This window comes from Eptesicus fuscus, chromosome 18, assembly GCF_027574615.1.
Source record: "Eptesicus fuscus isolate TK198812 chromosome 18, DD_ASM_mEF_20220401, whole genome shotgun sequence".
Taxonomy (NCBI): domain Eukaryota; kingdom Metazoa; phylum Chordata; class Mammalia; order Chiroptera; family Vespertilionidae; genus Eptesicus; species Eptesicus fuscus.
In genome coordinates, this window is record NC_072490.1 from 34,721,433 (window position 1) to 34,734,412 (window position 12,980).

A 12,980-nucleotide genomic window follows, 5' to 3' on the forward strand; every position below is an offset into this window, starting at 1 on the left:
GACGGTCTGGTGTCAGAGTCAGTGCACCCGTCCGTAACGCAGCCTGCCCGGGTTCAAATCCTTCCTTGGCCACTAACTAGCTATGTGTCCTTGGATAAATTGCTTAACCCTGCCGAAACCGGTTTGGCTCAGTGGATAGAGCGTCGGCCTGCGGACTCAAGGGTCCCAGGTTCGATTCCGGTCAAGGGCATGTACCTTGATTGCGGGCACATCCCCAGTAGGGGGTGTGCAAGAGGCAGCTGATCGATGTTTCTAACTCTCTATCCCTCTCTCTTCCTCTCTGTAAAAAATCAATAAAAAAAAAAAAAATTGCTTAACCCTGTATGCCTTGAGGTCCTAATCTCTAAAATAGGGATGGTAAAAAAAAGTTGTTACCTCATAGGTAGGTAACATTTTTCACATGTGTAACGTCTTAGCACCTAGCACATCGTAAAAGCTCAAAAAGGAACTATTATTAAGATCCACCCCACCTTACCACCAATTTATCCCATTCATGAGCATCCTTGCTCAAAAGCTTTTGCTTTTATTTATTTATCCATTTATTTGTTTTTAAATTGTGGGTCATGGTGTTTGATTATATAGTTATTTACAGTTTGCATAATATATCTATTAGAAACTTTTGATCTGTAGGATTAGGTTTAAGTAAATTAAAAACTTTTGGGTTTGAAATGGTTCCTTAAAAATGCGTGGGCTGCGCCCCACCTCGCTGCTTGTGCCTCCCTTGTAGCCCCATCTTCCCCTCACGCTGGAGTGGAAATTCCACACCCTTTTTCTCCCACAGACCACCATTGCTTTTGCTTTCTTAATATTTCATACAAATCATGTCCTAAGTATTGCTTCCCCACAAGTACTTTAGTGGGTTTAGAGAAATAAGTGTCTCTATTTGGGACTGGATTACAAATTGTCGCGTTATTCTCTAATAAACAGCAGAATGTTCTTTCACTTTTATTCTTTTGATTCAAAATGTAAGGCTGAGTTTATAGCAGCAACAATATCATAGCGAGCATGTGTTGATGCTACTGACCTATGTGCCAGCTACTGTTCCGAGCACTGTAATAACTCAATTCTCATAGCAATCCATTAAGGGAGGTACTATTATTGTTACCATTTTACAGATGAGGAAACTGAGGCACAGGCTAGCTTCCCTGTTGTAAGAGGGCTCAGTAACCTGGGATTCCCTAGAGGTCTTTCTGGGCCTGAGGAGCCTAAGGATTAGCTCTGGTCTATTCCTCCTCAACCAGAGCCCTGATCTGTTGCACATAGTGGGCCTGGGTCTGAGATTTAATTTGATGAATGCAATGTGAGGCTACATTTTTAAAAATGTTTGCAAAGCCCTGGCACCCTAGACGTATGTCCTCATGTTGCAAATGAAGAGACTGAGGCTTAAGGCCACAAAATCCGTGCTTATTTCAGCTGACAGAAGAGAGAGAATGGTTAGTGGGTCCAGTGGGTTTGTGCGTAGCCAGGCTCCTCCTGGGTCTGGAAAGGAAACCATCGCCCTTATGAAAAGTGCACAAACCCACCCACTAAGCGCTTTAGCTCTGGAAGAAGGGCTTCCAGGGACTCTTGCCAGGGGGACTCTGTCCCTGTGTTTCTCCTTTGTGGTGGGAGGGGACAGTCTGTGTTCTGATTCTGGTTGCCCCTTAGGGGGTGCTGCTCCCACACTAATGTCCCTCAAGTGTGGCCATAAAGCACTTCCCTCCTGTCTCCACAGCACACGTGGGATTGGCTGTGGTTAGCAAAACTGAACACTAGGAGAAAACAACAGGCAAACTAACGCAGAAGCACACAGGGACAGACTGATGTTTAGGATCCTGGTGTCTGATCCACAGTGACCGGCCTGCTGCTGGGAGTCAGACCAGGCCCATCCTTCAGGCTCAGATCGTGACCTCAAGGCCCCAAGCCCCATCGTCTCACTGTAGCCCCCAGTCTTCCTCCAGGCCCAGGACCCTCACTGATAGTCATGCACCAGCACTGTTCTCCCTACATCTTTTTGTTCTTAATGTAACCTGTTATTTTTTAACTAAATTTTTTATTGTGAAAGGTTACCCATAGGCACATTTTTAAAAAATATTTTTTTATTGATTTCAGAGAGGAAGGGAGAGGGAGAGAGAGATAGAAACATCAATGATGAGAGAGAATCACTGATTGGCTGCCTCCTGCACGCCCCACACTGGGGACCGACCCACAACCCTGACCAGGAATCGAATCGTGACCTCCTAGTTCATAGGTCAACGCTCAACCACTGAGCCACACCAGCCGGGCACGTATAGACACATTGTACAAAATGTGGAACATGTAAAGATACAGAAAGAAGAAGAAAAAAAAGTCATCCTTTGCTCTGTCTCCCAGAGATAATCACTAAACACAATGTTAAGTCTGTTTTTCCCGGACCACACTCCTCACAAAAACTGAATTCTGAGAATGAATGAATAACAGAACAAGTGTATTCTAGGCTCCTTCCAGGCCGAGGTTCTCCTACAGCTTGTGTTTGTTCCCTGCAGAGAGCAGTGATGAGGACCAGCACCCCAGAAAACCCAGAAAACATCGGCAGAGTCGGGGGGCTGGACACTCCCACAGGGGCGGCTCACCGGGTAGGCGACAGGCCTTAACCATTTCTCCTTTTCCCACGCGGCTCCCTGTTGAGTTTCTCCCTGGGCCTGAGCATGTCTGTGTGAAGATGTTCCTGGCAGCATTGTTTATAGTAGGGCAACAATGGAAACAACCTAATGCCCACCAACTGCAGGATAGGCCAGTGATGCCACACCCTGTCCCGGTTAGAGCTCTCTGTTCTTTATATCGCTCTGAAGTAAAAAAGAAAGATATCAAATCATATCATCAGTTTGATCTCATATACACTTTGTGCAATTTCACCCATATGTGGCTATCAACAAGACTGGAAGGAAAAATACCCAAATGCTCATAGTGGTTATCTCTGGGTAGTTAAATTATGGGTGATTTTTATTTTCTCTTGTTTGAACTATTCTATAGTATAAATATTTGACATGAGCATGTTTTATTTTTAACAACAGGAAAAAAAAAACTTTTGCAAAAAAAAAAACTTAAAAAAAGATAAATTTCAGCCCAAATGGATCATGGGAAGAAAAGAGCATGGGGGAAAAGAGCCTGGATGAATGCCTAGTACAAATCCTGGCACACAGGAGGTGTCTAATAAATGCTGCCCATGAAGCTGGAGTTGAGCTCTGGATTCTGTTTCTGGAGATAAAAACGATTAGGATTGTGGGCTATGGTGATAGACCTGAGTTTGAACCCTGGACTTGTCACTGACTATGTGAACTTCAGGAAATACCTGTGAGCCTCAGTTTCCTATCTGTAAAATGGGGGAGGAAAAGGGACTAATACCTCCTTCATAGGATTTCCAGGAGGATCAAATGAACTATTCAATATGAAGTACTTCATACAGTGTTGGTACATTTATGAAGTGCTCAGTAAATAGCAACTGTTACTACTGACTTTGAACAAGGCCTCTCAGACCTCCAATTCTTTCTTAATAAATGAACACAGTCACCTCTGGGTGTGCTAGGGAAGTGGGGGCATACAACAGAGAAAAGGGGAGGCACTTGGTAGGCTGTCTTGCCTCTTGACTACCGCCCTGCTTACCCCCAGCACAAGACTTTTTAAGGCCGCATGCAGGTGCAAGACAGAAGCTGCCCTGGGATGCCGCTCCTGGGAAGAACGGACTAATGGGGTTTGTCTCTACCCAGGTGCTGAGCATGGGGAGCCTGGCCTTTTGAAGGATGAGCTTCAACTCTACGGAGGTAATTGATTGTCCAGTGACTTTGGAAAAAACAGAATTAGACAAACGACAGGAGGGCCTAGGGCAGTGATGGTGAACCTATGACACGCGTGTCAGAACTGACACGTGTAGCCATTTCTGATGACACGCGGCCGCTGAGGCGGCCGCAAGCCGAGGATGAAACATTTGCGAAATAATGTTTTTTCCTCAAAGTGACACACTACCCGAGTTATGCTCAGTTTTTTGGCGAAGTTTGACACACCAAGCTCAAAAGGTTGCCCATCACTGGCCTAGGGGTTTGCTGGGCAGAAACGAGATCATGTGTATTTCATGAGCTAACACGTTGTGGGCAGATGCAGAAAATGTGGTAAGGTGAGTGGTTATAACGTTGGCAGATGGAGATGGAGCAAGCATTCTGCACCGTGGTGACACTGTCCTGGGCTCTCTTCTGAACTATAGCCTTGACTTGACCAATCTCCCAACCTTTCTGGGCCTCCGCTTCCCAACCAGCAAAATGAGACGTGATCAGTACTCTCTCGTGGAACACTTGGCTGTTTAAGCCGGCAAGAGAAGATTAAAAATCTGAACTCTACAAGACTCATTTTATGGAATAATTGTCTCTGAGCACCGTGATTATTACAGCAAGATCTAAGTATTATGGCCATTTGCTTCATAGAACTCTGATGAAATGGGGGAATTTATAGGAATGAACCCGTTTGCCAAAAAGCCTGACTAATGCACATGGCCAGATAAGAAAACCTCCTTAACTTTGTTTCACCCAACATTTCCATGATCCACGTCGTGTTCTAACTCCTGATAATGACCCAAGAAAAACATCAGGAAACACTTACTTTTATATTCGAAGAAATGCAAATGAAATATCTTGATGTTCTGCAGCAAGATATTACCAATGACTGCTTCTGGGTGGTAGCATTGTGGGCAGCCTTTACGCTGTTCATTTGTTTATCTGAAATTTGTATTTATTTTGAAACAAAAACAAGTATTATTTAGGTTTTTTTAAAAATGCTTTTAATTACCCAATTATGAAAGAAAGATTTCATTGGGTGTGAAATGAGAGAAACTGATATTTAAGTATATTTTAAAATATTTTTTTTCTCATCATGAAAGTAATTCATATTTACTGTAGCTCATGTAGATATTGTTATGTATTTGTGAATTCTTTCCTCCCCATACTCCCACCCCAAGGCACTGGAGGTCCTCAGTAAATTACACGGTTGGAGTCTCATTTCGTGGCTTTCTTGGTACATTCTCTGTACCCTTGGTGCTGGTCACTCTTGGGTCACTTGTAGATAGGGTTCTCATTTGCATGTTCACCCTAAGGACAGCTGAGTGTGCTGAATGTTTATTGCCATGTGCTGAGTGCCCCCTTCTGGTGTCTGTGTCCTGGGGCTGACCTCAAAGACAGGAAGTATACAGGAGTGGGGGCTCTCGGTGGTGGTGGTGATGGTGGTGGTGAGGTGGTGGTGGTGGAGGAGGAGGAGGAGGAAGTGGTTACAAGTCTTTTTCTGACTCTTAGCTTGGCGCTTTTTTTCCAAATTAACAGGAATTGCTCCTGAAGTGGAGATAGCATGGAAGGAAGAACAAGCAAAATCATCAGGGCACCAACACAGACTCCCTTCTTAGTACCTTATTAAAAGTCCTACCTGCCCTTGAGGGGAAGAAGGTGATGGGCTAGGAGAGAGGTCACCAGAAACTAGAATAGGCACCAAGAACTAGAAGGCGAATGGGTGGGAAGGTCACCCCAGACCAGATTAATGGTGAGGCTGCAACTCAGGGCCGGTACGTAGGGCTCAGCTCACCCACACAAGGGGTTTGACACTCGGGGTTGTGGGGGTGGAGCTGGGGCTCCCATGTACAACCCAGCACAGCTCCCAGGAGTTCGGGGCCAGGCGGGGCTGGGGCCTTGTGGCTAGGTGTCATCAGCTAGATCTAGATCACCATGAACAGGCATAGGTTGCAAACTGGTGACTCCTGTGTGTGCAGATGTGTTTTATCTGGCTCACGGAGTGTTTTTCTTTTTCTTTTTTTTCTACAAACCCTTGTGTCGAGGGCTGACTTTCATTGGTTGAGGCAAGGGAGCTGCTCTGCTACATACAAAGCTCATAGAGTGTTGTGTGTGTGTGTTTGTGTGTGTGTGTGTGTGTGTGTGTGTGTTTTAAATATATTTTATTGATTTTTTACAGAGAGGAAGGGAGAGGAATAGAGAGTTAGAAACATTGATGAGAGAGAAACATCGATCAGCTGCCTCCCGCACACCCCCTACTGGGGATGGGCCCACAACCAAGGTACATGCCCTTGACCAGAATCAAACCCAGGACCTTTCAGTCCGCAGGCCGCTCTATCCACTGAGCCAAACCGGTTTCGGCTCATAGAGTGTTTTTAAAAATTATTATTAATACATTTCATCAATTCTGCAACCCACCTTTTTTTCACATTTGAACATATCTGAAATCAGAGTGCATCATAAAATCACTGGTAACTTGCAATGATAATTAGCAGTGGTTTTCCTTACATAGTAACATAGAAAAAAAGTCATGTCTCACAAACTCTCTGATTTGCTAAAATACAAGAGTTGCCAACCTTTTTTTAATAATAAAAAAGTTTATGTAAAAACTCGGATTTCTGGCTTCTCCCGGGAAGGTGGAAGACCCGTAACACTGGGCAGGCATTCCTGCAGCGGCTGCAGCGGCTGCAGAGGCTGGTGGGTGGTGACTGTCCCTTTAGGTGGAATAGGAACCCTCCAGCTCGCTCCAGTCCCCACTTAGCCCACTCAGATCAAGTGGCAAGTCTCTGGATGCGGATAACGGGTCTGTGACCGTGGCTTTTCCTTCTGTGCAGGGGCTCCTGGGGAGGTGGTGCCCTCTGGAGAATCAGGTGAGTGCCTAGTTTCGGGAGAGGGTTTGTCGGTGCTGGTGTTGAATGAGGTCTGGGCATTGCCAGCTGTTATCAGGGTTCATGGCTGTGAGACAGGGACTCCAGGTCCACTTGGGAGCCTGGGGCTCTGACTGGGGCTCAGCAAGCAAGCAACAGGGCTGGCTGTGGCATGAGGCAGGGAGCCAGTGGCGATTAGAAAGGAGGTCCAAAAGAGGCAACGCAGTTATAACCAGAGATGGATTGATAGAAAGAGCTCCTGGGGGTGGACAACTTGACAGGAGCGTTTTCACAGGCCACCGATGGCCTTCCCCAGGGGGCAGGCCGCTGTTCCGGACCCAGGCTGGGCTGGGCACTAACGCTGAGTTTCTAACTTCCAGGGCTCCGAAGGAGAGGCTCAGACCCAGCAAGTGGTAAGTACTCCAGCCCCAAGAGGGGAGCGGAGGGCGGCCTGAATTCCAGGGGGTGGGATGAGATCACAGCCATCCTGGGAAGGCGGGTCAGTCCCGGCAGGGATGCCATCACCAGCCAGAGTGTCTCCCAACCATTCAGGAAGGGGACCTCCAAGGTCAGGGGAAATGGAACAGAGCATGGACTCAGGCCTGTGGAGGCAGGAGGGGTCAGTGGGGGTCCCAGGGACAGCCTTCCCCACCTTCACATCTTGGCCCTGATGGGTCTTGCAGGGAGTGTCCTCTGACTCAGGAAAAAGAAGCCTGGAGAGCGATTCTCAGTGAGGCAGGAAAGAGAAAACTCAACGTTAAACACTAATTTCTTGTTCCTAAGGAGAAATGGAGGAGGTGTCTCAGTTAAGAAGACTGAATATAAAGAAAGATGGTAAGGAAATTAATGTTCCAAAGCTGCTTCTGCTTGTCCAGATTTCTATGGGTAGAAAGTCAGCTGGTGGCCCAGAACAACAGTAATCATAGCCCACTCCTGTCGTGTGCCCTGCAATTTGCAGACTCCCCAGCTTCAAATCACCTTGAGAAGGTGGTACCATGATTCCCATTTTGCAGATATGGAACCTGAGGCTCAGGAATGGGGAGTGGCCTTATAACTAGTGCGTGGAATGACCCGAGCTTTAACCCTGGACTTAAGCTCTTTCTGCTGTAAGTGGAGTTCCTGGGATGATAAATGCCCTCCAGACATGGCCGGGCTGAGGAAGCTGTGAGTTTAGGTTAGACAAGTTCTAGAGAAGGGGTGATGAGAACCAGAGGGGCCTCCTCCATTCCAGGCCTGGAATCTGGGGGCGCTTCAGGGAGGAGGAGAAGTGTGGGAAGGGAGACCATGATTTTTTATTAAATAAATGGCAGTTGCTCTAGAAACATTTTGAGTTGTTGCAAAAGCCCTCCTTCAGGGAGTGGAGACGTGGGTCCACGCCCCCTGCTCTGCCTTTGTCCACCGAGATGACCAGAGCATCTGTTTAATTTTCCCGGGCTAAAAGACAAGCCTTGTCAGACTAAAACTGGGATTCCCTAAGTGCAGACCATGTCTGAGTTGCTCCAGGACATGCATTGTACCCCAAAGTGAGAAGGAGAGTCCCCTTTCCACTCTCTTTCTTAGAGTATGGTCGGAGACCCCATGCCACTAACACTGCCCTGTCCCTGTTCATGGCCCATCAGACACACAGAGCAGTCTGTCCCTGTGAGCAGAGCCTTCTGCAGGCAGAGGGCTGCTAGAACGCCGCCATCTTGTTTCGTGTGCCGTGTGTGTGTGTGTGTGTGTGTGTGTGTGTGTGTGTGTGTGTTCTACACTCAGCAAAATCTGGTAGTTTGGGGCATTTTGAACTGTCCGTTCAAAGAACTGTTCCACAAAACAAAGTATTACCATTTGTCTTATGCTTATTTTGACTTTTTTGATGAAGTAATAATTATGGTTCTTGTAAGTGAACAATACTGCTATTTTTGCTATTTTCTTTAGAGGAGCAGAGCTATAAGTATATTTGGTAACATTTATGTTGAACTTTAAGATGTCCCTGACTTTCTGAATGAAATGTAGGTGTTTATTTTGTTAAGTTGAGATATAATTGACATACAACATTATATTCATTTCAGATGTACTTGCCCCCTCCGCCCCCCCCAAAGGGTAAACTGACTTCAGAGCAAAGAATGTCCTAGAAATACTCATTTTAATTTTTCCCCAGGAAAATAAAACCAGAAATACCCTTCTCCCCTTCCATTCATTTGCCTTCAAAATGCTCCTTGCCAGCAGTGACATGAAATATCACACTGCCTTTACCATTTACAAACTTTCCCATACAAGACCCCCATCTGTCCTATCAGTGACATAGAGATTGCTCTCCTCAATATATCGGTGAGAACACTGAGGCTCAGAAAGGTCAGGTCGCTGGTCCAAAGCTTCAGAGCACGTCAGTGGCTCCACGGGACTAAACTAAGACACATTCCTGGCAGCCTCAACACCCACTCAGGAAGCCTGCCTCATTCCAGGCAACCGTCTCTGCATTGTCTTCTCTTTTTCCTTTTCCTTTCTTTCTTCTTGAAATCTTTGTTTGCATCTCTTGTAATCACAGCCCCTGGAGCGGGTCAAAGCCCCTGTGTTCTCTCCTCTGACAATTCACACGGTGCCCGGCAAAGTGCAGGGGGGCCTCTTTCACAGACCACCCCTGAATCCCTCCAGCCTCTCAGCCCCCGCCCCCCTCCTACATTCTCTTCCGAACATTCCACGCCTGCATTTCCATTTCTGGGCACTGGGCCCACAGCATGTCACAGCGGTTCATGTGTCGTGATGTTTGGTACAGCATAGGTGGTAACAGCAAACATCTGACATCAATAACTTCATCGGTGGGGGGACTAGTTAAATAAACTAGAGTGACTTCATGCCATGGAACCCTATACAGCCATCAAAAAGAACAGGGCAGATCTATTTATGCTCTGAGATGGAAAGATGGCCCTGCTCTATCAATGAGAGGAAAAGAGCAAATTATAGAGCAGCAGGTATACACATTGATCCTGCTTCTTCTTCTTCTTCTTTTTTTAATGTGCTTGTACATATATGTGCCTGGAAAGGTTTTGGCAATCACCACTCAGTTTTAAGGAGTAGGATTTAGGGAGGGAGAATGGGGCAATGTGAAACTTTTAAACTTGAAACATTTGCATATCTTTACAGTTGTCTATACATTCATTCCACAAATAAAGTGTCAGCAGCTCTGCCTGCCTGTGCTGCTTTGGTCAATGGGCAAAATCTCCACCCACCACCCCGTGGAGGGGGACAGAGAATAAACACGGGAATGAAAACATAACCAGCTGAGTGGTGATAAGTGTTAGAAAAATAATAAAGTGAGATAAAGGCTGGAAAGGGTGGGGCTTGGGGTGCTGTTTTAGTTGGGCTGGTCAGGAGACGTGTCTGAATAAAAGCTACACTTCAGCAGAGACAGGAATACTTTCAGTAATTAACCTAGCGGGCGAGCTCCGTGGTTAGAGCATTGGCCTGCGCACTGGAGGGTCTCTGATTCAATTCCCGGTCAAGGACACCTAGTTGGGTTGCAGGTCTGATCCCCACCCCCAGTCAGGGCGTGTTCAGGAGGCAACCAATCAATGTGTCTCTCTCACATTGATGTTTCTCTTTCTCTCTCTCTCCCGCTCCTTTCCTCCCTCCCCCTCTCCTTTCCACTTTGTCTGAAATCAATGGGAAAAAATATCCTCACTCCTTGGGTGAGAATTAAAAAAAAAAAAAGAGGGAGAAAGAAGCAAATAGTAAATTCCCCACCTCCTCTGCCTTTACAGATGAGTTTTTCCACTTCGTCCTCCTCTGCTTTGCAATTGGGGCCTTGCTGGTGTGTTATCACTATTACGCAGGTGAGTGGGGGCTGTGGGAAGCCGTTGCTGGGGGGCTGGGGGTTCAGACCTGCAGGCTAACCGTTCCCTCCCTGACTGTCCTTGCAGACTGGTTCATGTCCCTTGGGGTTGGCCTGCTCACCTTCGCCTCCCTGGAGACCGTTGGCATCTACTTCGGTCTGGGTAAGCATCCCCCGGCCCCCCTCCCAGACTCTTAGAGGCTGGTGGCTGGACCAGCCACAGATGCTTGCCAAGGGCCAGAAAGCCACGACCTAAGCACTTTTTAAAGATTTTTCTTGTGCTCATGTTTTCCTCCCCACCGCTTCCAAGGTCAATGTGAGGTCTTTGGCAAAACTCTGTGGAAAAATGGGCAGCTCTGTAAAAATGCAACAAAAACAGGCTGAAAGTGGCAAACAAACAGAATCAGGCAGATGCTGAAAACAAGTTCGTTAATGGGGTTGGGTACTGCATTCTCCATTTCCTGGAACTGTTATTGCTGTTCGTGGCTGTTGTTTTTAATAATAACCCTAGTACTATTATCTAAGCATAACCTGCTGCCTGAAATTCCACCATGAGAGCCTTGTTTGTGTGGCTGAAGCCTTGGTCCAAGCGTGGGCGGGAGGAGGCCTGACCCCAGATCCCCTGAGGAGGCACAAAGCTCAGTCACCTTTCTCTTCCTGTCTGGGCAGTGTACCGGATCCACAGAGTCCTGCAAGGCTTCATCCCCCTCTTTCAGAAGCTCAGGCTGATCGGTAACTTGTATATTCTTCCTAAGTTCACTTTCTCTCTCTCCACCGGGGCCTTCTGTTGCCAATGAGGTTTAGCATATAGGAAAGAGCACAGGGCCTGGGTTCAATTCCTGCCTCTTCCAATTTACCAGCTCTGTTAGCCTCAGTTTCCTCAACTGAAAAATGGGTGTAATAACGCCTACCGCCCAGGCTGAAGATCATGTGAGGAAGGGATGCAGCAGTCCCTAAGTGTGAAACTCTGTAGTAAAGTGAAGGGAGTCTGGGTGTTCTGTCCTAGAACATTTCCCCAAACTCTATCTTCTCCGTGATTTTATTTGCTTTATAGCACTGGGGGTGGGGGTGGGCTTTACTTATTTTGCATTTGTCTGATGAAAATGAGGTTCAGAGAGGTAAAGTGACTTGCCCAGGGTCACACAGCTAGCATGGCCGGGCTGAGCTAAAGGAGATCCTCTTTGATGACCAGCAGCTCTGTGTCTACTATTGAGTCTCAAAACTCAGAGGCCGGGGTGGGGGGGTGGGTTGTGTGTCTCGGGGCTGAGGATTTCCATCTTCTTTAAACCACTTAATTCATAAAGGGGAAATTCATTGCAATGGCTGTGGATCATGGAGACCCATGGCTTCTGGGGTGACTCCATTATTCCAGCTGTGACGGGTCTTAGGCATCTGGGGTGATGGTGGGAATGAGGCCTGACGGTCTTCAGAATCCCATGCCATCCTGTGGGCTTTTTCTTCCAGGGTTCAGGAGGACTGACTGAGGCCAGTGCCAGGCGGGCAGCCAGGCCCAGCCCTCGTGTGACCAGCGTGGCATCCCAAGCACAGAGCGGCGTTCTGGGAGACACGTGGGCAGGCCAGGCTAGAGCAATCAAGAGAGCTCTTTTCCTTCCACACGGTCTGAACACTGGCACCAGCCCTGGCAGAGGAATCCTTTGGGCAGTGTTGGCATGCAATCCAGCTGCCAGGATGGAAGGCAGAGGGAGGGTGAGGGAACTGAACCCTTCATGGTACCCGGATCAGCAGGAAGATTCTGGGACGTCGCTGCTCTCAGGAAGCAGTAGGAGACTCCTGGGCCCTGCAAGCTGTAATCTGTCAGGGCTCTGGTTTCTTTCGAACCCCAGGCTATCCTGGTGTGCTCTCAGTTCCTACAGAGCCACCGCAGGACAGACTTACAGTCCACTGTCGCAAGACATGGCACCACCATGTCAGGTCCCCTGGGTAAACCTGATGCGGGCGAGCTATGGGGGACGAAACCACAGCATCTGGGCTCCATCACCTAGTGCCAGCCCTGCAGCCCTGGACTCCGTCAAGATTCAAATAAACGTTTTCTTCCTTGTACTAAAAAGAGTCAGTGACATATTTCGTTGGCTTTCTTGAGTTCAAGAATACATTTGGGGGTCTTCTTTGACCCTGTCCTATGGAGTAAATCATAAAAGTAAAGCCTCTCGTTTTAGGTCCAAGACTTCAATTGCACACGGGAGACAGGGTTTTGCAAACATTTTTATAAAGAAGATCTGGGGGCTGTTAGGCACTCTCATCTCAACAAAATCCATTGTAAATTTTGGTTGAATTCATGGAGGCACAGAGTCTAGATTGAAGGAGGTGATAGTAAGGTCCTGCTTTACACTGCCAGGCCACACCAAAAGCATGTGTTCAGTTCTAGATTTATAGATTAAGAACAACAGTGACAAACTGAGAACACACAGAAGAGACCAGAGTGGAAATATAAAGAATGAGGAAACAAGAACTCTTCAACTTGCAGAAGAGAAAAGTGGGTGCCTTCATGGAACTCACAGA

At 47.2% G+C, this 12,980-nt stretch overlaps 1 protein-coding gene across 4 annotated transcripts in view; it reads left to right on the forward strand.

Moving 5' to 3' along the window:
• TMEM40 (transmembrane protein 40) overlaps positions 1 to 12,528 on the forward strand; it is a 29,691-nt gene extending 17,163 nt beyond the window's left edge. For 2 of the 4 annotated variants that reach the window (XM_054729871.1, XM_028127580.2), the window contains exons 4-12: positions 2,505 to 2,594; positions 3,726 to 3,779; positions 6,617 to 6,652; positions 7,030 to 7,062; positions 7,433 to 7,483; positions 10,390 to 10,461; positions 10,549 to 10,623; positions 11,130 to 11,192; positions 11,925 to 12,528. In XM_054729871.1, coding sequence (XP_054585846.1) covers positions 2,505 to 2,594; positions 3,726 to 3,779; positions 6,617 to 6,652; positions 7,030 to 7,062; positions 7,433 to 7,483; positions 10,390 to 10,461; positions 10,549 to 10,623; positions 11,130 to 11,192; positions 11,925 to 11,944 — 494 coding nt within the window. In that variant the 3' untranslated portion in view covers positions 11,945 to 12,528. The remainder of the gene's footprint in view (positions 1 to 2,504; positions 2,595 to 3,725; positions 3,780 to 6,616; positions 6,653 to 7,029; positions 7,063 to 7,432; positions 7,484 to 10,389; positions 10,462 to 10,548; positions 10,624 to 11,129; positions 11,193 to 11,924) is intronic. The other 2 variants (XM_028127587.2, XM_054729872.1) reach the window with 1 other exon arrangement.
• The last annotated feature ends 452 nt before the right edge of the window (positions 12,529 to 12,980 follow it).